The 20924-nt window shown below is 37.9% G+C and overlaps 1 protein-coding gene across 2 annotated transcripts in view; it reads left to right on the top strand.

The window, feature by feature from the left end:
- stac (SH3 and cysteine rich domain) overlaps positions 1 to 20318 on the top strand; it is a 28360-nt gene extending 8042 nt beyond the window's left edge. For both annotated transcript variants that reach the window (XM_088433653.1, XM_088433652.1), the window contains 9 exons: positions 952 to 1085; positions 5353 to 5434; positions 5507 to 5613; positions 8724 to 8805; positions 10191 to 10261; positions 12845 to 12942; positions 16276 to 16327; positions 16770 to 16907; positions 19675 to 20318. In XM_088433653.1, coding sequence (XP_088289779.1) covers positions 952 to 1085; positions 5353 to 5434; positions 5507 to 5613; positions 8724 to 8805; positions 10191 to 10261; positions 12845 to 12942; positions 16276 to 16327; positions 16770 to 16907; positions 19675 to 19773 — 863 coding nt within the window. In that variant the 3' untranslated portion in view covers positions 19774 to 20318. The remainder of the gene's footprint in view (positions 1 to 951; positions 1086 to 5352; positions 5435 to 5506; positions 5614 to 8723; positions 8806 to 10190; positions 10262 to 12844; positions 12943 to 16275; positions 16328 to 16769; positions 16908 to 19674) is intronic.
- The last annotated feature ends 606 nt before the right edge of the window (positions 20319 to 20924 follow it).

Raw genomic sequence — 20924 nt, 5'->3', positions numbered from 1 at the left:
TTTATTTCATGGTATCGGTACTCATATCAGCAGCTGATACCAGTACTGGTTTCTTTTTTGAATCAATTTTATGATCACATAGGCGAAATTAAAAGAATATTGCTAATAATTATTGAAATAAGTCATTTTTTAAAATTATGTCATCGTTTTTTTGGCGAAAGGTTTGCGTTTCAGAAGTGTTAGTGGTATAAATTAAACACTTTTTTAAAAATAGATAAATAAATAAATACATGCCCACCAAAAAGTCTTTTTTTTAGTTCAGGGAACAAAAACAAAATGATGCGCATTTATATTTTTGCAGTATAGTTAAGTGGTGTAATTTGGGGTTTGAACGATTAATATAAGCAATGTTTCTCCCTCAGTTAGTTGTCGTCATGGTAACGCATCGCTGTATGTCTCCCCAAACAGCTAGTTTGTACAGGGCTGTTTTAAAAAAAACGTGCTTTGGTGTTTGATGATGATTGGGATATTTTACCATGTCATATATTTAAAGACACAAAAAGGTTTGTTGAAAAATGGTTCATTTTTTAATATCTCTAGTAAAATATGACATAATAAAAAATGTCAAGCACAGACCAAATTTCAAGTGCGGAGAAGGTAAAGGTGCTTTAATTGGTTGATCCATCTCAAGCAGAAATGCACAACATGCATGTGTCACATTTCCCGAGATCTGTCACATTCCGCGTGTCATTTTTCGCAGGTTTGCTCTCGGCTCCGACGGTGCGGTTCAAACAAAGACGACAATGACGTGACGTAGCGCTTTCTCTATTACCTTTCCACGGAAAACCATTTCCCGGGATCCAAAACAAGAAAACATGCATATTAAAACACTCCGACGTGAAGACAGATTTTTGTTTTGTTGTGGAAAACCGCGAAAGACGTCAAAAAGATTGCAAGCATATGTGAAACGTCCTTTTCAAGTCTTCGTATGTGTGCGTGTTTGTTTGTCAGGCACCACAGCCAAGCACGTGGTGTTCCTGGCGGGCAACACGGCCAAACACGGCCTGCGCTGCAAAGCCTGCAAGATGAGCCTCCACCACAAGTGCGAGAACGGCGTCGGACAGCAGCGCTGCATGGGGAAACTGGTAAGACATCCTCTCATCATTAAAATCCTTAAATCATGGTATTTTTCCACTTTCCGCTCGTAAATATATACAAACAAATGATATTTGGCACAATGGCAATTTAATTTCTCATCGGACGAGATTATGGTAACGATAGTTCGAAACAGGAAGTGAAAGGTCTTGTTTACTGAAGCCGCAAAACATCCATCCGTCCGCTTACAGTATTTTAGCCAAGGGATGACACACTCGTGGTTGTGTGATAACTAAGTGGTCGTGCCATGTTGAACTTTGACATGGTGACACCTTATGGGTGAAATTTCAGCTCCCTAGGGTTTTCTTTCAATGCTTTTCCCTTTGATTTTAAATAACTTTATGAAGGGATCAAATAATTGGAGAAAATAGGGATGAATGAAGGGATAAATGATTTTAAGTTTTGTGTTGCGTTTACTCCCTAATTACTGTATTTTTCCAAGTTTCGTGTTGGGTCTACTCCCTACTGTATTTTCCGATGCACCGGATTGTAAGGCGCCCCTTGAATGGCCTATTTTAAAACTGCATTATAAGGCGCATAGAATAGAAGCTACAATAGTGGCTTAGGTTACATTATGCATCCACTAGATGGAGCTGCGCTAAAGGGAATGTCAACAACAAAAAAAATGTCAGTCAAAGTATTAATAGACGATCAGAAACTAAGAATAACCATATGTGAAAAGTAATATCTGAACAGTGGGGCAAAAAATACCACTTGATTACTTCAAAAGACTGTTTAGATCATTTAGGGTTAGTATAAGTGTAAAAGTATTTGTGATTATATGGTCTCCTGTCAGATTTTGATAATGTGTGCCTTATAGTGCGGAAAAGACGGTATGTGAACGTCGTCTTCTCATTGGCTGGGCCGATCGTGATCCCTAGCGAATAGCATTGGTCGATGCTACAGTAAATACACAAGTTTATTCTTCTGTTTGTTTTTTAACCTCGCTGAAATAGTTAGCGTCTCCGCAGCCTAAATATCGCCACGGCGAATCAACAATCAATTAAATAAAATTGTGATAATTCCGAACTCATAAAGAAATCCATCATTACGTTTGTTGATTAATAGCAGCCGGAACGTATTGCACACATTAGCGTTGACTTATCCTCCACCAGAATGCGCTTATTCAGAAATCACACTCTACTGTATGTGTGAGTGTGCCGGTACATCTGCGACTGCCATCGTCATCCTCCTCTTCCTCCTCCTGCTCATCCTCATCGTTATATCATCCCTCTGCCAGTCAATCTGCGAGCTAATTGCCACCAAGCGCGCCACCGACACCAAACCTCTGACCTCCGCCACCCCGCCCTTTCCCCGACGTCACCGCCAGCCTATTTATGTCGCCGGATCGATGCAACAGGGCTTCTCATTATGCTCATGCCAACAGATGTTGCTATTTAGAATTGAAATGATAGCTTTAGAAAGAAAGCCGAGACTTTGGAACGCTGACGAAAATTTTTGACTGGTCACCGAACCAACGTTTTTGTGCATGTCCTAGTCCTGGTTTCAGAATTCTTGCTGATAGTGCATTCTTGGATTCGTTTCAAGTAAATAATAAATACAGACCATATTTGCAATGCCCAGTTCATGATTCGATTTGAGATGCACCTGTAAAATAGTTAACATAAGCTGATGGTTGGGATAACATGAGGATTCAAACCATAGGTGTCAAACTCCAGTCCTCGAGGGCCGGTATGCTGCATGTTTTCCGGTTTTCTCACCCCGACACACCTCATTCAAATGATTAGTTCATTAACAAGAGCTTGAAAATGATCCCAATGACTTGAATCAGGTGTGTTTGAGAGAGAGGATTCAAAAACATGCAGGATACCGGCCCTCGAGGACTGGAATTCGACACCTATGATTTAAACCATGCATTTTTGTTATTATTTTGTTATTATTATGATTGAAACCATTTTAATATTTGCGGTACTGGCTCATCCGCTACATCCTGTCGGGGGACGAGCGGAAGGGGAGCCATGATGTGATCGGCTCTCAGGAGTGGAAAATGAGGTTGAGAGGTTAAAGAGGACAACGTTTCCCCAGCGGGATTCAGCTCTAAATTCGACTCTAAACTTGGGACTCTTCTGTGGGCATGCTTGTTTCCCTTCGGTCTGAGAACCCTCCCCGAGCGAGAGGACATCTGTTGCATCACCGGGCCCACCGGACACAGCATTAGGAACACCTGCGCGGGATAACGTCACAAACTATGTTCGGTAGAAACAATGTGTTTTTTATTAGACGATAGATAATAATAGAGTAAGACTGGCTGGACTGACTCTTAGTTTTGGTGTCCTTATTTAACCCTGGTGAAGTATTATGTCCGATCCTTTGATTTTTACATCGAGACATCTCACGTCAAAGAGAAACCGTTGAAAGAAGACAGCAGGGAGCTGAAATTTCACCACAACATGTTGTCCAAGTGCCATTCACTGGCTAAAATACTGCGAGAATGACGTGGAAGAAAATGACCCAAAAATTGTCAAAATATTTTATTCAGTCCTTTGAGATTTACATCAAAGACATTTCACATCAAAGAGAAAGCGTTGAAAGAAGACAGCAGGAAGCTGAAATTTCACCCAGCTGGTGACAGCATGTCCAAATGCCATTCACTGGCGAAAATACTGCGAGAATGACGTGGAAGAAAATGACCCCAAAATGGTCAAAATATTTGATCCAATCCTTTGAGCTTTACATAAAAAACATTTCACATCAAAGGGAAAGCAATGAAAGAAGATACAAGGGAGCTGAAATTTTACCCAGATGATGACCCCATGTTAAAGTTCAACATGGCACCACCACTTTGTTATCACACTACCAGGAGCATGATGTGGAAGAAAATGACCCAAAAAATGGTCAATATTTTATCCAACCCTTTAAAACATTTCACATCAAAGAGAAAGCATTGAAAGAAGGAGCTGAAATTTCACCCAGATGGTGACAACATGTCAAAGTTCAAGAAGATGTGACCACTTAGTTATCACACCAAGCAGGCGTGTGCCATCCCTTGGTCAAATTATCGTGAGAATGATGTGAAAAAAAATGACCCCAAAATGGTCAAAACACTGCACAAAGTCTCACAACTTTAGTCTCCCACTTTTTCCAATTCCTGTCGAAGCCATCTGTAGATTTGGACGGATGATTTATGACGGTCATGCATGATTTAAGACTATAATCTTTCACTTTCTTTTAATTCACATCAAATGCCAATTTCCGCAAAGGTGAAATTCCGACTACTCGTTCCTATCGCTTCTCCATTAGCTTGCTCAGCCACCGAGACCAGTTCTATGACTCCATTTGCACCGCGGTCTTGGTCTGATGCTGTTCCCATCAGTGCTTGTTATTGTCTGTTTTGCTTCGGTTTGATGTTGAACTTTGAGACTCGGGCTGGGACAAAATCTGCCATTGGTGTCGCTCATGGTATAACATTGATAATCCACTATTATAAATCGATACTGCATGATAATGCCATCCAGTGGACATGATTGTTAATTGTACTCTCGTCACCTGTATTAAACATCATGGTTTATTATAGCCTAGGGTTAAACCCCATAGCTGGCTTTGTTTTCGTGTTACACTTATATTACTGTGTTGTGTTTCAATTGCAAACGTAGAACCACAGACATGGTGTTAACTTTAAGTCTAAGTACTAAAACAGAAAAGGGAATTAGTATGAGTGCAGACAGAAGTAGATCAGCGCCTGACGATTGACGGACCAGAAAAAAAAAAGTTAAATGTCATCCTCGAGTAGTGGCGGAAGGTTGGGCAAAAATACACCGACAAACTGCTTATTACAATTTCGTATGGCTTGAAAAAAAACGATGGACCGACGATGACGAAAAGGTGGCGGGGCTCTGGCGAATGACGAATGTTGGACCAGTTTAAAAAAAAAAAAGAAAATTGCCTACCTCTGCTAAATAAAGTGTTACGTTTTGGAAAGGAAACAATTCAGTTTCATGTTCCAATTAATTTGCTCTCAATTTGAAAAGAAACATGTTGTGTCCTGTAATAGGATTAAAATGGATTAAAAGTAAATTTGATTTGGTAGATTAGATTAGATGTGTAGTACCTTCACATACCCCCAGTGGTTCTGGTACAGATTTTAAAGAATTAATTTTCAAAATAAGGCATCATCCAAAATTAAACTGACATTTGCTTTAATCAACCTATGTTTTCTTCTTTTTTTTAAAGAAACATTTATGTAATATTGTAATAATCTTATTCATGTCATTTTAACATTATCGTGTCTCCCTCCAGCCAAAAGGCTTCCGACGATACTACAGCTCGCCGTTACTGATCCAGGAACAGTACGGCTGCATCAAAGAAGTCATGCCCATCGGTGAGTGGTCTAGATAAGATAATATAAGATATATTCACCTTGCTTTTCATGCATCCTTCTATTCCATTAAAGCTTGCGGCAATAAAGTGGACCCCGTCTATGAGGCCCTCAGGTTCGGGACGTCGTTGGCCCAAAAGGCCAAACGGGCCAGTGGTTCGGAGTCTCCACAAAGAAACTCGGTAAGGCCATAGTTTTCTTTTCAAATCAAGAGCAAATTAATTGGAACATGCAGCAACTCTTTGCTAAATTGGGTTATAGTTATTATTTTTGCAAAACGTATGGATATCTGGACGTGCATTGAAATTACTGACACAGTTCTCCAAATAACATTTATACTTAAAATAATAATGTGAAGAGAATCAAATGCAATTTTCTGTGAACTTTAACAAATATGAACATCAAATGCTTGAGCGAGAACATTTCAACCAATTATAAAACCTTATTATCAAGCGCGCCATTTGTTCATTTCCTCACTCAGACCGCGTCGTCGGGCCCCATGCGTCTGAGTGTCGGTCCACCTCGGACGTTTTGTTTATTTGGTACCGCTGCCTCTGACATGTTGTAGCTGATGGAGCAAATAGATACCACCTCTGCGGAGCCATAAACACTACCAATAAAGGCATTCTAGTCCAAGCAGTCATGAGGGGAGCTGTTGTACAAAAAGGCTTATGATACAGCCCTCCAGATGAATTGGTCTGATTATAAAAGCTATACTCTCAAGCCGCGTCTGGGTCTGTGCATGGAGTGGGTGTTTCAAAGGGGTGAAAAATAGAGGGGCGCTTACAGTAAAGTAGGCTTCATACTAAGAAAATTCTTAGGGTGTCTTTTACCAAGATCCTAAAAGTGGATCGGATTCAAATTTGGAATTAATTCATCGCAAGTTTCAATAATCCATTGCGATTAATCAACAACTATTTTCTGTGAAGATTGTAACAAATATTTAATGCGAGAATACCGTATTTTCCGCACTATAAGGCACACCTAAAAGCCTTATTTTTTTTTAAAAGTCGATGGTGCGCCTTATAATCAGGTCCGCCTTATATATGGATCAATATTGAGATTGGGTCTCGTTGAAGAGTAATGAAGTGATAAAGTAAGTTTTAGCTGTTTCTTTTGTGTGTTTACAGTTGAACAGGGTTGCTCATATTGACATTGAGTTATTATGCTATTGAGAGTTTAGAGTTATTATTGTTATTACTTTGAGTATTACTATATTGTGATTGAAAAGGTTTTAAAATATGTCATTAATTGAAGGTGCGCCTTATAGTCCGGTGCGCCTTATATATGGAATCAGTTTTCAAATATGTCATTAATTGGGGGTGCGCCTTATAATCTGGTGCGCCTTATAGTGCGGAAAATACGATAATCTTGGAATTTTTGTAAAAACATCAAATTTGATAAATTTTCTCAACCGTTTTGTCCTCGTAACGCAGGGGTGTCAAACTAATTTATTATCTATAACTATATTGTAGTTATTGTTTCCGTCAAAGGGGCGGAATAACTGCCAAGTCAAATAAATTTTCAAGTTCGTCACACACTACACTAGTTTTGAAATCAGAGCTCCAGAAAATCTGTTGAAAAGAGAGATTGGGAACCAAAAAATGGCTGTTGTTTTTTTCCGCAAAAAAACTTTTCAAAGTTGAAGACAAGTTTGGTATTTTTCGAAAGAAAGTTGAAGTCAAATCAGCATTTCGAGGGCCACAAAAAAAATCAAAGTCAAAGTCCAGTCCTCAAGGGTCGGTATCCTGCATGTTTTTAATGTATTTCTCTTCGACACACCTGATTCAAATGATTAAGATGATTTTCAAGCTCATTGTTAGCTTGCTGATGAGTTCATCATTTGAATCAGGTGTGTTGGGAAGAGACACCTGGAAAACATGCAGGATACCTGCCCTCGCGGACTGGAATTTGACACCTATAGGTTGGGAAAATTGATCAAATCTGATGGTTTTACATCAACTCCAAGATTGTTCTCATGTAAATATTTGTTACAAGGAGAAAACTCACAAGGGCACAGGGAGAACATGCAAACTCCACACGACCCAGAATCGAACCCACGGCCTCCACATGTGAGGCAGACGTGCTAACCAGTCATCCTCCACTCCATAAAACCATCAAAATAAAAAATATATATCATTTCAAAACAGTCTTCTTTGAACCTGAAACTCAAAGTGCTCAACCATAAATCCTGCCAATGGATAACGAGCAATCCGCCATGCAATAGTCACGCCCACGAGGCTACTTCAGTGACAAATTAAATAAATGAGATTTCTGTTCAGGAACAGGAACACATGCAGAGTCAGCAGGAACATGAAAGCAGACACCGGGGAAATTACTCCAAAAACAACACTGTAATGATTGACGAGTACACACTAGTCTGTCTTTCTTTGGATTTGTGACAAAGACAAGAAAAAGACATTCAGGTTGTTTGTGCAGCTGCGTATGTGCACACATGTTATGGAAATAGTCGAATTATGCAGGCTTGGAAACACCGTCTACGCACGTTGGCCTCGATGTTAGGTACACGAGCCCAATCATAAATCTGACATGGCGAGAAGGTCGCTAAAGTACTTACATGCTATACTTAAGTAGAAGTACAGGTTCAGATGTTGAAAAATGGCAAAAGAAGCACTTGTTTTGAAATAATACACACAATAACACATACATAAATTAATACATGAAAAAAAACTGTTTCATACAGAAGTCAGTGTGAGCACAAAATATTTGGGCTTCTGCAGGAGATCAAAAACCTGTCAGGAAAAGCCTACTAGAACTTCTGAGTTTCATTTGGTATTATTTAGAGTCACTTAAAATCAGTGCGTCCCATTTTTTTTGCCAAGCCCCTCCTAGGAAAGAGAAAACATTTCTATTATTATTATCTATTAAAAAAAAGAAGTATATATAGGGTGTGTACACTTATGCAACCCCACAATCTTGTTATTTTCACTTCCTTTCTTGAAAAGTAATTTTTTTTGGTAGGATCACTTTATTTAAATTGAACTTCGATTTATATAACTGTCAATCCCAGCGAATGAGTTAAGGTGTAAATTGGCAGCATGGTAAAAATGAATTTTAGACGTCTAACGCCGTCAATGGGAGTCAATGAGTTAATTGCGGAATAGGTTTTAAAACAACTAATTTTCCAAGCCATAAAAAATGCCATTTGAAGATGGCGTGTGCAGACCTTTACTGTAAGTAGAGTAGAAAAGTATTCATGCTTTTATTTTGTGATTTAAAACACTTGATTATATGATTGAATTTTTAAATTTCTAGCAATTTCTCTTTGTAGACCAGCGACTTGGATAACGTGCCCGAGGAAGCGGTGGCTCACGGCAGCAGACAGGCACTGTCGAGAAAACACAGCGATGACGGTGAGTCGCTGACTAACCCCGTGGAAAGACTTTCTGCCTTTGAGATTGTTAGAATTGCGCAATCCATCAAATCAGGATTTTTTTTTCCCCCGGGTTTGTACTGAGCATGATACATTTTGCGGATGAAAACACAAGAATTATTGGAACCTGAGTACTTGTGCCAACGTTTTGTTATTTCAGCTACGGTGGAGAATTTCTCTATTGAAGGGCAAAGCACTGACCCAATCAGACATAGTCATTGGTGCAGGAGGACAGGTGTGCGCAAAAATCAAAATATCTCTGTTCCAATGTGGAACAAATAAAAATGAATTAATGAGGTTCGAGCAATACTGTAAAGTTTTTCTAGTGTTTGGACTTGTAAGTGGAGAAGTAAACTTTTTTCTACATAAAAATTCAACCTAACCACAGCAAGCATTGGAAACTAGACCTGGAAAACGAGACTACTTTGAAATTAGACTTGGAAACTAGACACGGGAAACCAGTAGAAGTGGAAAAATAACATTTTTTCCTGTACAAAAATCCAACGGAACCACGGCGAGCATTGGAAACTAGACCTGGAAAACAAGACACATCTGAAATTAGACTTGGAAACTAGACCCGGAAAACCAGTAGTCTTAGACCAGTAACAAGTTTACAAAAAGGCCAATTCGTTTTTTCGGTCATTTTGACCACACTTTCTGGATTGTTTGCATAAAACAACCCGAAAACTGCTCGTTTTGTATAAAACAACTAAGAAAGTTGGTGTCAAATTTTACTATTTGAATTTTAGTAGTGTACTTCTGCTCTTATAAACTAGACATACCGTCATGTGAGGAGCGGATTTTGGACCTAGGAGCAGACTGAAGTGGAAGAGTAAAATCTTTTTCTGTACAAAAATCCAAAGTCACCACGATGATCATTGAAAACTAGACCTGGAAAACCAGACCGCTCTGAAATTAGACTTGGAAACTAGATTTGTAAAACCAGTAGACAGAAAGAAACCATTATTTCGGATTCTCTGGGTTTTTAGCATAAAATAACCTGAAGAATGGAAGGTTGGCCTAAATTTGAGATGTTTTAGAGTGTTTCTGGTTTTATAAACTAGACATACTGTCATGTGAAGAGCAGAGTTTGGACCTAGTATCAGACAGGACTTGGAAATGGAGGAGATATTTCCGGTCGAAAATCCAATATAACCACAGCGAGCATGGGAAACTAGACCTGGAAAACCGTGCGACTCTGAAATTAGACTTGGAAACTAGACTCTTAAACCAAGAGAGAAAAAAAAACAGCAAAACAACCCGAGGACCTGTTATCTAACACTTTGACTTGCGTCATTTTATTGATATTGACAACTGAACCGAAAACAATCGAGTTATAAATGGTGTCCCTCCATTTTCTCTCAGTTTTCACGGTCCTTGAGAACGGGGCCGAGCTCTACCGCCATCAGCCAGAGAGAACATCCCACAGTTCTGAGGTGAGACATTTTTTTCATGGTATTACATATCACCGAGCGAAAAAAATGCAGCAAGGCATCGCTCATCTGGTCTTGACTGCCCTCCGCCATGACCGCTTCAGTTCCCAGGAAACGGAGGGAAAAGTTCTCTTTCCTGCGGTAACAAATCAAATTGGAGCTGACACAAGCACGGCGGGCCTGCGCCGATAGAGCCCAGCCTTGACCTCACTCGCCGGGTCTGCGGGCCTTCTGCTGCTTTCGTCCCCGCAGTATCCAGAACTCAAGTCAGGCGGCCAAAAAAAAAAAAAAAAATCTTTCCTGTTGGGTGATGATGAAAATCTCATTGGAAGCTTTTAAAGCTAGCCCAGCTTTATCTTTTTCTGCCTGATGGAATGTGCGGAGGAGATTTTTTTTTTTTTTGCTTGCTTTTTTAGTTTGGCATGTTTATCTCCGTTGTCAGCGCAAAATAGACCGCAGATACTCGGACAAACATAATAGTGAACAAATAACCATACAAGGAAAATACACAAACGGCCGCGCTCCCCGCAAAGGAGAAGAGACTACGAAGCCTCGCGATGCGTCCGGCACAGCTGACGGCACGACGTTTGCGTGTCATCCGACAAACTACGGCTTGAGGGCCATATGCGGCCCGTTAAGGTTTTAAATCCGGCCTGCTGAATTTGAAGAAATTATCAATCAGGAGCACAGTGATAACGTTAATATCCCAAAGAATAGCAGATTATCAGTGTTTTAAAATAATAACTGTTTACAATGTAAAAAAAAAAAAAAAAAACTTTTTTCATTTAATTTTCAGGAAATAGTTAAATACGTCGGATTTGAACAACTCTGTTGTATCGTATTTTGCGCACTGTAATGAATGGACTATTTTAAAAGCAGTTTTATATACAGGGCACACCGCATTATAAGGCGCATAGAATAGAAGCTAAAGTAGTGGCTGCGGTTGTGTTATGTGTCCATTAGATGGAGCTGCACTAAAGCGAATGTCGACTAAACAATCAGATAAGTCAGTCAAACTCGATTAATCGAATTAAACCACAACTCCGATCACCCCCAAAATGAATAAACAGCTGTTTCATATTTTAAAAAATATTATTTGATTACGTTAAATTTAAAAATATTAATTGTAAAAAATACATTTATAACAAATGCAAAGGTAAGAATCAGAGAATTTACATGGTGATTCGCGCTATTTGTGCTATTAAGCCCAATGCAGTGTTTCCCAACCAGAAGTCCGTGATCTGATCACCCTTGTTATATAACAGTCGACATACAAATAGTCGTATTTTTATTCCTGTCCCTAAAGGCCACACAGGGCAGTTAGCCTCGTGCTTGCTTCTCACTCCTCCATCAGCTAGTCCTTATGGATGACTTCATTACTTCCTGCGCCTCAAGGAAAGTCCTGTCATCTTGAAAAAATACCACCTGTGTGTTTTCTATAGTTCGCTGTCATTACGTTTCCCCCATAACAAGTTATTTTCTTACAAAGAGTGTGAAATGTCGCAGGCAGGCTCCACACTCGAGGTATTTGCGATTGGAACTAAAAACAGATAAAAACACCCTTCGCTATTGTGAACGGGTGCTAATTGGGCCGACACTTCTCTGACAACTTCCTGTGTGCCCGCCTCACATCCTTTTTGCCTTCCTGGATTACGCTTTTCGCACCTGTGTTCACGGTGGATTCAAAGGAACAGATTGAGGCTCACCTCTCAGGATTACATATTTTATATGCTGTATTTTCCGCACTATAAGATTATAAGGCGCACCTTCAATGAATGACTTATTTTAAAATGTTTTTCATATCTTAGGCACACCGCATTATAAGGCGCATAGAATAGAAGCTACAGTAGTGGCTGGAGTTGTGTTAAGAATCCATTAGATTTATTCTTAAGGGAATGTCTAATAAGATAAGTCAATCAGAGACATTATGATTAGGATTTAAGATTAAGACAATCAGAAATTAAGAGTAAAGATGATTTGTGGAAAGGATCTGAGAAAAAATGAGAAAAAATACCTCTTGTTTACATTAAAAGACTGTTTGGATCAATGCTAAGACCAATCAAGAGTTAAAAAAAAATATAATAATGACTCAATCAAATATTTAAACTGAAATCTTTTTGAATCAAATTGCAACCAAAAACCTTAAAATATGTTCTTTTTTTTTGGTTTAAAACCAGTTTCTGGATTCATTTTATAAAATCAGGCTTTCTTCGACAAAAAGCTGCAATTTATGTGCCTTGTTACCATATAAATTGCTTCAAAATTGGAGCATATATAGCATATAAAAATTTCAGACAGTTATATAACTAAATTACAGAGGGCAAAAATTGAAAAATTTGGTGATTAAGTTTTTTTTTTGAGGCGCACTGTCACCTTTGGAGGAAATTTAAGGCTTTTTGGTGTGCCTTATAGAGGGAAAATTTGGTATATATATATATATATATATATATATATATATATATATATATATATATATATATATATATATATATATATATATATATATACACACAATAAGCAGGTGTGCTGTTGTAATTGTGTTCAGTTGTGTGGTGTGCGTTTTTGTGTGTGTTTGTGTGTGTCTAGCTGGAAGACAGCCGGCTTCACGAAGATGCGCTCCAGCTCAACACCTACGTGGCCTTGTACAGTTTTACCGCCCAAGAGAGCCATGACCTGGAGATGAGGCTAGTTTTCATGCACTCGCGCACACGCAATTTTGGCTGTCATTAGCATGTGCAGCAGCTGTCGCAAGACTGGAGATGACGTTTTGGTTGAGTCACGGTCATCTGCATCCTCTTCTTTTTATCTCATTCTGCCAACATTCACGTTTGTTTTTCCGATTGAGTCCTCTGGGTCTCGCTAAGTTTGTTACACACACATATTTAATTGATTTTTTTTTTTTTTTTAATGAGAGGCTCCCCTGATGATGAGGAAACATGCTCATAAGATGTGAGGCAAAAATGAAGGTTTTCAGGACTCTCTAGGATACCAAAATTATAGTACTCATATAGTCTCTAGCCATCTGTGACTTCTGGATGTAGTACTTCCTTGACACCAATTACTTTCCAATTGGACGGGTCTCTGGCAGCATCTTAGGCCATATCAGATATAAGAAAGAGATCATTTTATGAAATAGGAACCGCCAACATGTTCGCTGTACAGTAATACTGATGTTCAAAATAGGACGTCATTCAAGGAACATAAATTGGACCCGGATGCAGACAGGACAAATAAGAATGACTTTATTTGCAAAAAAATCCAATACAACAACAGTGAGCATCAGAAACTAGACTCTGGAACTAAACTCAGGAAGCAAGACTCGGAAACTAGACTCAATCGATAGAACAGCATAGGAAGTCTAACTTTAGAAATTTTTATACAATAGTTGCAATTTTTGGTAGACAGCCTGAGTGCATTTTTTTTTAACTTTCTTCTGCTATAGTGGTGTCAGATTGCCCGATCATCACCACCGCACACCTCAAAATACTTTGGATTCTTTAGACTTTTGGATCCGGCTCTTGAGACTGTAGAACTAAACTCACAAAGCAAGACTTAGAAATTAGACTTGGAAACTAGACTCAACTGAAATAACAACATAGGAAGTTCAACTTGTGAAATTTTTGCCAGTCCAGTTTTTGGCAGTACTGTATTAGTACATTTTTTAAACTGAACCCATGCCTCATCTTCTGCTGCAATGGTGTCAGGCTGCCCGATCATCACCGCCGCACACCTCCAAATACTTTGGACCAGGCTATTAAGACAGTGACCATCAGAAACTAGACTGTGGAACTAAAGTTAGAAAGCAAAATTCCGAAACTAGACTCGGAAACTAGACCCAACCGATCGAATCGCATAGGAACTCCAAGCCGATCCCCTTTTTGACGGTACAGTATGAGAGCATTTTAGACATTTTTTTTCTTCTGCTGCCGTGGTGTCATACTGCCCCATCATCACCGCCGCACACCTCCAAATACTTTGAAGCAGGCTCTCAAGACAGGAAGAAATGCGCTAGTCATCATGCGCAGCCTTCATCTCAAGCATCCATTTGTTCCTGTTCCTCACAAATTACCCCGAGGGATTTAAAGAAATGAGAGTGCACTCTTTCTGACGCACATGGCGCACACACACTTGTGTAATCTACTGTCCCTGTATGATCTTCGTGTTCCGCTAACACGTTCTATCACCCCCCACTTTAATCAGCATACGCAACCGAAATTAGTATAAAAAGAAATCCTTCATCGGGTAATTATTCATTTCACTTGGGAGATAATCCCCTTTTGGACGAGTTCCACTTGTGCTTGATGACATGATTACTTCAATAATTCGGCGATCGTAATGATGAGAACTGCAAAGTCCAACTGAGGAAAAAATTTTCACCAAGTCCTTTTTTCGAAGACTTTCATCGCGTGAATATTGAAATGTGAGTGATTTGTCCACACCGTATCCTGTTTTCTCGATATAACCAGGATAGCGACACACTCCAACAATCACAAGATGTGGAAATCGAGGAAATGATGTAAAAACCCATATTTTCCTCAGTGAAGCTGTTCCTTTTCCCTTTTTTTTTTTAAATACTTCTAACTTTGCCAACAATGACTGTGAGCAGATGCTTGTAATTACTATGGCGCACACAGACATGCGGTATAGTGATTCACCATTCACCATTTTCCTGGAAAAGAAGAATTCCTCGTGGTAAAACCGATTGAGCCAAATGACATGATGATGATGATAAAAACCTTTTCTGGCTGCGCTAGCTCGCTACTTTTCTCAAAAACATTGGAGATGGGTTTTTTACAGTCACCCTTGTTGGATTGAAATTCTATTTTACCTTCAAAATATATGACACCGAACGAGATGGAGACATTATAGCCGATGTGAAAATAACCCAAGTGCAGTACATCACAATGACATTTAAAACTTGAGAAGATGTCCGCTTAATGTTAAGTTTAAGTCTTGTGGAATTGTGTTCCAAGTTATGGAAATTCCTTTTATTTTTTTTATGATGTCATAAAAGGAAAAAAAAACATTCGCGAGCTGGAATTTCCAGCAGATGATTAAAACATGTAAAATTTCCAAACACGACGATTCTGACACTTCTATGTGATTGCAGCTGGACGTGTGAAATTTTCTGGACAAAAATGACTCATGTCCAAATTTTGGACCATATAAAACCATTATAATTACAATTTTTGAGATGCATTTTAAAATGATTTATTGCATTGATTTTCCCGCGATTTTTGCAACATTCCATTGAGCGGTGGTCAAACAGCCAGCAGAATATTCTTTGTTGACTTGTGTTTCACCTCAAGACAGTAGGTGGCGGTAAAGACCAGCAAATGTCTTAAAGCTAACATGCGAACGCTACATCCATTTACTATAAATAAAATAAATAAATGTCAAGGTATAGTTTTATATAACCCAATTATTATGTGGATTCGTTTTTTTTTTCAATCTTAAAATGAGGAAAAACATTCAAATAAATTATATTATAGTTAGCTTTACTAGCAGCTAGTGTGCTAGCTTATTGCTGATTTAGCTAGAAATAAAACTAGTGATTTCTTTAAAGACAAATTTGGTCATATTGGGTGTTATGCCTTCCCTTTTTAATGTTTATGGAAGTGTTGACGGTTTGGAACGTTTATTTTTTGTTCTTTAAAAAACAAGTAATTTTAGCTAAACCACTACTATAAGGCCATAACAATGTCAATGAAGCCTACTCTAAAATGTTGCTCTATTTTTTCTTATTTAAGCTCTTAAATCTCACATCTCATCTAGCCATCTTCCCATTAGTTTGCCAATGCTAATGCACAAACCCAAACCAAAAAAAAAATGAAGATTAAACGCTAGCTAGCTTTGCTTGCAGTAAGCATCCTGACTCACGATTCTATTGTGTTGTTTTCATTGTGGCTCATAAAGCTCCAAAATTCATTTCATTAAATGACAAAAGGCTTCGATATTCCTCTGGAAAATAAATACCTTTTTGTTTGACTCCCCCTTTGTTTTGCCTTTTATTGCAGGGCGGGAGACCGTATTTTGCTCGTTGATGAATCCAATGATGATTGGTGGAAGGTAAGCGTTAAATTACCTTCACGCACCGTGACTTCTTGATCCTATTATGAAGACCGAAATGTTTTGGCGCATTCTCAAGGCGCTGATAAACTCGGCGCGCGCGTTTACCCCAATCACTCATAACTAAATGAACCCGGAAGAAATGAAGCGATTGATGAACCGAGTCGTAAATGATAGCGGAGGAAAAGACGGGAAATCAAGATGGTGCGTAATGAATTTGAATAAAGGGAAGATAAGGAAAGGTTTTGTGCAGAAGCGACACGCTGCTAGCAAAGCATGAGCCGACTCATTGTGCGTTTACCGCTGCTGCTTTTCATCAGGCTGTGGATAAACACGGGCATCTGGCCCGTTTGGAGAATTTTGAAAGTAAAACCAATAACGCTGAAGCTGACTAAAGAACAACAACTCATCTGTCAACTATCGTCTTTGTGATATTTTCCAGGGGGTGATTGAGGACAGGATCGGTTTCTTCCCGGCGTCTTTTGCCCATCCGTTGCGGGAGGGAGACCGGGTTTTTAGGTGTAACAGGACGTTCATCGGCTGCAGGGAGCAGGGCCAAATCACGCTGAAGGAAGGACAGGTCCAGTTGTTTTTTTTTTTTTTTTTCAGCTCTGCTTTGAAAAAAACGGCACACAATATTTCTATGATATGATATATGACATGATATATGATAAAATATCATATAATTTATATCATCGTATAATATATCATATGATATGATATATATCATATGATATATCATATCATATCATATATCATATGATATATCATATCATATGATATATCATATCATATAATATATCATATGATATATCATATCATATGATATATCATATCATATGATATATCATATCATATGATATGGTATATCATATGATATATGATATATCATATAATATATCATATCATATGATATGTCATATGATATGATGTGGTATATCATATATCATATCATATGATATATCATATCATATATCATATATCATGTGATCTATCATATCATATATGATATGATATATGACACAATATATGATAGATGATATATCATATGATATATCATATATCATACCATATGTATATCATATGATATACATCATATGATATATCATATGATATGCCATATGATATATGATATATGATATATATCATATGATATATCATATGATATACCATATGATATATGATATGATATATCACATGATATACCATATGATATGATATATCATATGATATGATATATCACATGATATACCATATGATATGATATATCATTTCATATGATATATCATATGATATGATATATCACATGATATACCATATGATATGATATATCATTTCATATGATATATCATATGATTTACCATATGGTATATATCATATGATATAACATATATTATATGATATCATATGATATGTCATATGAAATACGATATGATGGATGGATGGATGGGTAGATAGATAGATAATTATAGTTTATGATAATAGTGTGCTGCCATCTAGTTGCCAAACGAGCAATTACAACTCAAGTAATTGTGAAATGTAAGACAATTGTTGTATAAACTAAACAAAAGCAGTATTTGCGACATAGCAGGATCACAAACCAAAAATATGCAAAGAACAGGTGGTTTACTCTACGCCGCTTACTTTAATAGCAAAACCCCCAATCGAATCCTATTTATGTGCTTATGTGTCACTGGAAGGAAAATAGTAGCCACTGAATGAAGCGAAACATCGCGATTTGAAGAAGCAGTGACCTTTGCTGACGTTTTAAAAGTCCACATTCTACCCGTCTGTCATTTATGATCAGTCTTGAGAGCATATCACACATATTTGACATCTTGTGGCTGCTGAACTAGCGTCAAAGAAATTCTGCTGCTCCCAGGAGGCCTATTATTTCGCTCGCCCTCGCATCATCTCGTCAGAAGATTTTTTGACTTATCTGTCAAATATGCATGAGTTTAAACGCGTTGTTCCTTTTTCCCACAATGCTTGTGGCGGGACTCTAGATGAGAAGTCAAGTAAGCAAACCCCCAGCGGATGTGAAGCCACAGAATACGAGATCGCCGCGTTCTCCAAAAACTCGAACATAATGTGATCGTTTAAAGAGAACACGGGTCACACAAAAAATATCCCGAGCATTTTTGTCTGTTTATATCAGTACTTGAAAGCAGCTTCAATTTGGACACACTCAAACTGGGCTTGTGTTTTGGATTCACAGCACATACTGTACATTTAAAAATCTGCATCTCACAGACACATATATATATATATATATATATATATATATATATATATATATATATATATATATATATATATATATATATATATATATATATATATATATATATATATGTATGATACTATGTATATGTGTGTGTTTATGAATGACGCTGTTCAACAAGTGTCAGGAAAAGGGTGAGAACGCCCTCTACTGGACAAACTGTAATTAACGGCATCGTTCAACGTATCCAACGACGACTGTACACCATCTATTGTGTTTTTATTTATTTAGCAAACCAGTATGTTCAAAATTATTTAAAGGTACTTCCAAACAAATGTAACCCTTCTGGCAGTATGTTGCAAATTAAGGAAATTCCTTTTATTTTTTTTTATGATATAAAAGAATCAACGGGGAAAAAAACACTAGGAAGCTGAAAATTAAAGATGATTAAAACATGTAAAATGTCGAAATGCAACGTTTCTGACACTTCAATGTGATTTCAGCTGGAGATTTTGCAAGATTTTGTGTACAAAAATAATAATTGTCCAAATTTTGCACCATATAAAACCATAATAATTACAATTTTTGAGATGCATTTTAATAGGATTTATGACATTGATTTTCCTGTCATTTTTGCGACTTTTCTTTGAGCAGTGGTCAACAGAAAATTCTTTCACCTCAAGACAGTAGGTGGCGGTAGAGACCAGTTAATGGCTGTGTCTTAAAGTGTCATCATCACGTCATAGACTACAAAGATAGACCATACCATTTTTCAAATTTTTGTGGGTGTTAATACATGTAACCCACATGTATGGATAGAACTGATGCCACTGAACAATTTGGGTGGTTGATGGAAAAAATATTCATGAATAACTTTGTGCACAAGGGTTTAGTACCTTCAAACATTTACAATGTTCGGATATACTTGTAAATACATACAAACGTATTTGTGCGACAAATGATAAAATACTAGCATTTTTCCCTCATAATGCACTGGCAAATGCTAATCGACACCAATGTGAACAAATGCTACGTTTTTAGCATTTAGCAAACAAGTCCGTTGCGAGTACATTCGAACGTGTTTGCAATACATTTGAACGTGCTTATTGTTCTTTCCCACCAGATTTGCGTGAGCTGCGAGGACGAAAGCAACGGCTTCATCGGGGTAGCGAGCGGCAAGAAGCGAGGCTTCGTGCCCTGTGACGTCCTCGACATCATCTGAGGGGAAACACGCTCTTGAGAGACTGCGAGGAGGCGGAGGCGGTGTCCGCCGGCCCGAGAGGTCAAAGGTCATGAGGTGGGCCTGCTGATGTCCTCTTCGCAAAAGTGGACAGGACGCACATGCGGATCCAAGCGCTGCTATCACTGGATTTCACTTTTTAATTTATAGTAATAAAACTGCAAGATGGCGGATTTTCCAATAGGAGTTTCAAGAGTTTCAGGAGTGGTATTGGCTACTTGTCATTGATTCTTTCAGCAAGGATTTCTTTTTTTGCTTCTTTTTTCCACTTTTTTTTCATACTCTTTTTTTCCCCCCCAGCTTTTTCCTCATTCTTCATTATTTTTCATCGTTCGAAGGTTTGAAAGAATGCACTTTGAAAATGCGATGGGACTGTAGTGAACCACTAGAGGGCGCCCAAGGCCGGCCACTTGCTTGGAGAATCACCTCCGGGCTCCCCCTTCCAAAAAAATCTGAGGACATGCTGGGCTTCATTGTATTACATTCATGCAGTATTTGAGATCATAAAATTGTGCATATGTACCTAATGCTGTGGCCATGTGAGTTTTTGAGACGCACAAGCTAACCAAATCGAGCCTTATTCTTTTTTTTGTTTTGTTTTGTTTTGTTTTTATACAGGCTTTACTGCTTTGAAGTCAGTTCAGCCAAACACTAAAAAAAAAAAAACCTCAAAACATGCCATCGGTGTTGGATTTATTAAACTATAGAACCCTTCAAAATTCCACAAAAAATAATCAACAAAGTGTCAGATCTGAAAAAAATAATTATAAATATTTGTCCACAGGAAAATATTAAACCGTAAAGCGGGATAACAGTAGAGATCTGTTCAAAAAATAACTAACTTAATTATTATTTGTCCACAAAAAATAACCGACATAAATTGTCAGAATTGTTCTAAAAAATAATTATAAATATTTGTACTTAAAAATAATGAAATTGAATAGCCTACTGAGCATTAAAGTTGTTATGAATTTATATTTTCCTGGAACATTTAATTAACTCAATAATTTTAAAAGGAATTTTGCATGTTTGTTTTATTTAAAATCTTGAGTCCCTCCTAGAAATCCTTCAAGTACCACTGCCCTAGTTTACAACATCTTGCTTGACATTATTAAGTGTAGTTGAGCCATTCG

Source organism: Hippichthys cyanospilos, chromosome 14 (assembly GCF_059441005.1).
Source record: "Hippichthys cyanospilos isolate Australia breed blue-spotted pipefish chromosome 14, RoL_Hcya_1.0, whole genome shotgun sequence".
Classification (NCBI taxonomy): Eukaryota; Metazoa; Chordata; class Actinopteri; order Syngnathiformes; family Syngnathidae; genus Hippichthys; species Hippichthys cyanospilos.
The sequence above is the reverse complement of the archived record's forward strand: the minus strand, read 5'-3'. Positions and strand labels throughout refer to the sequence as shown.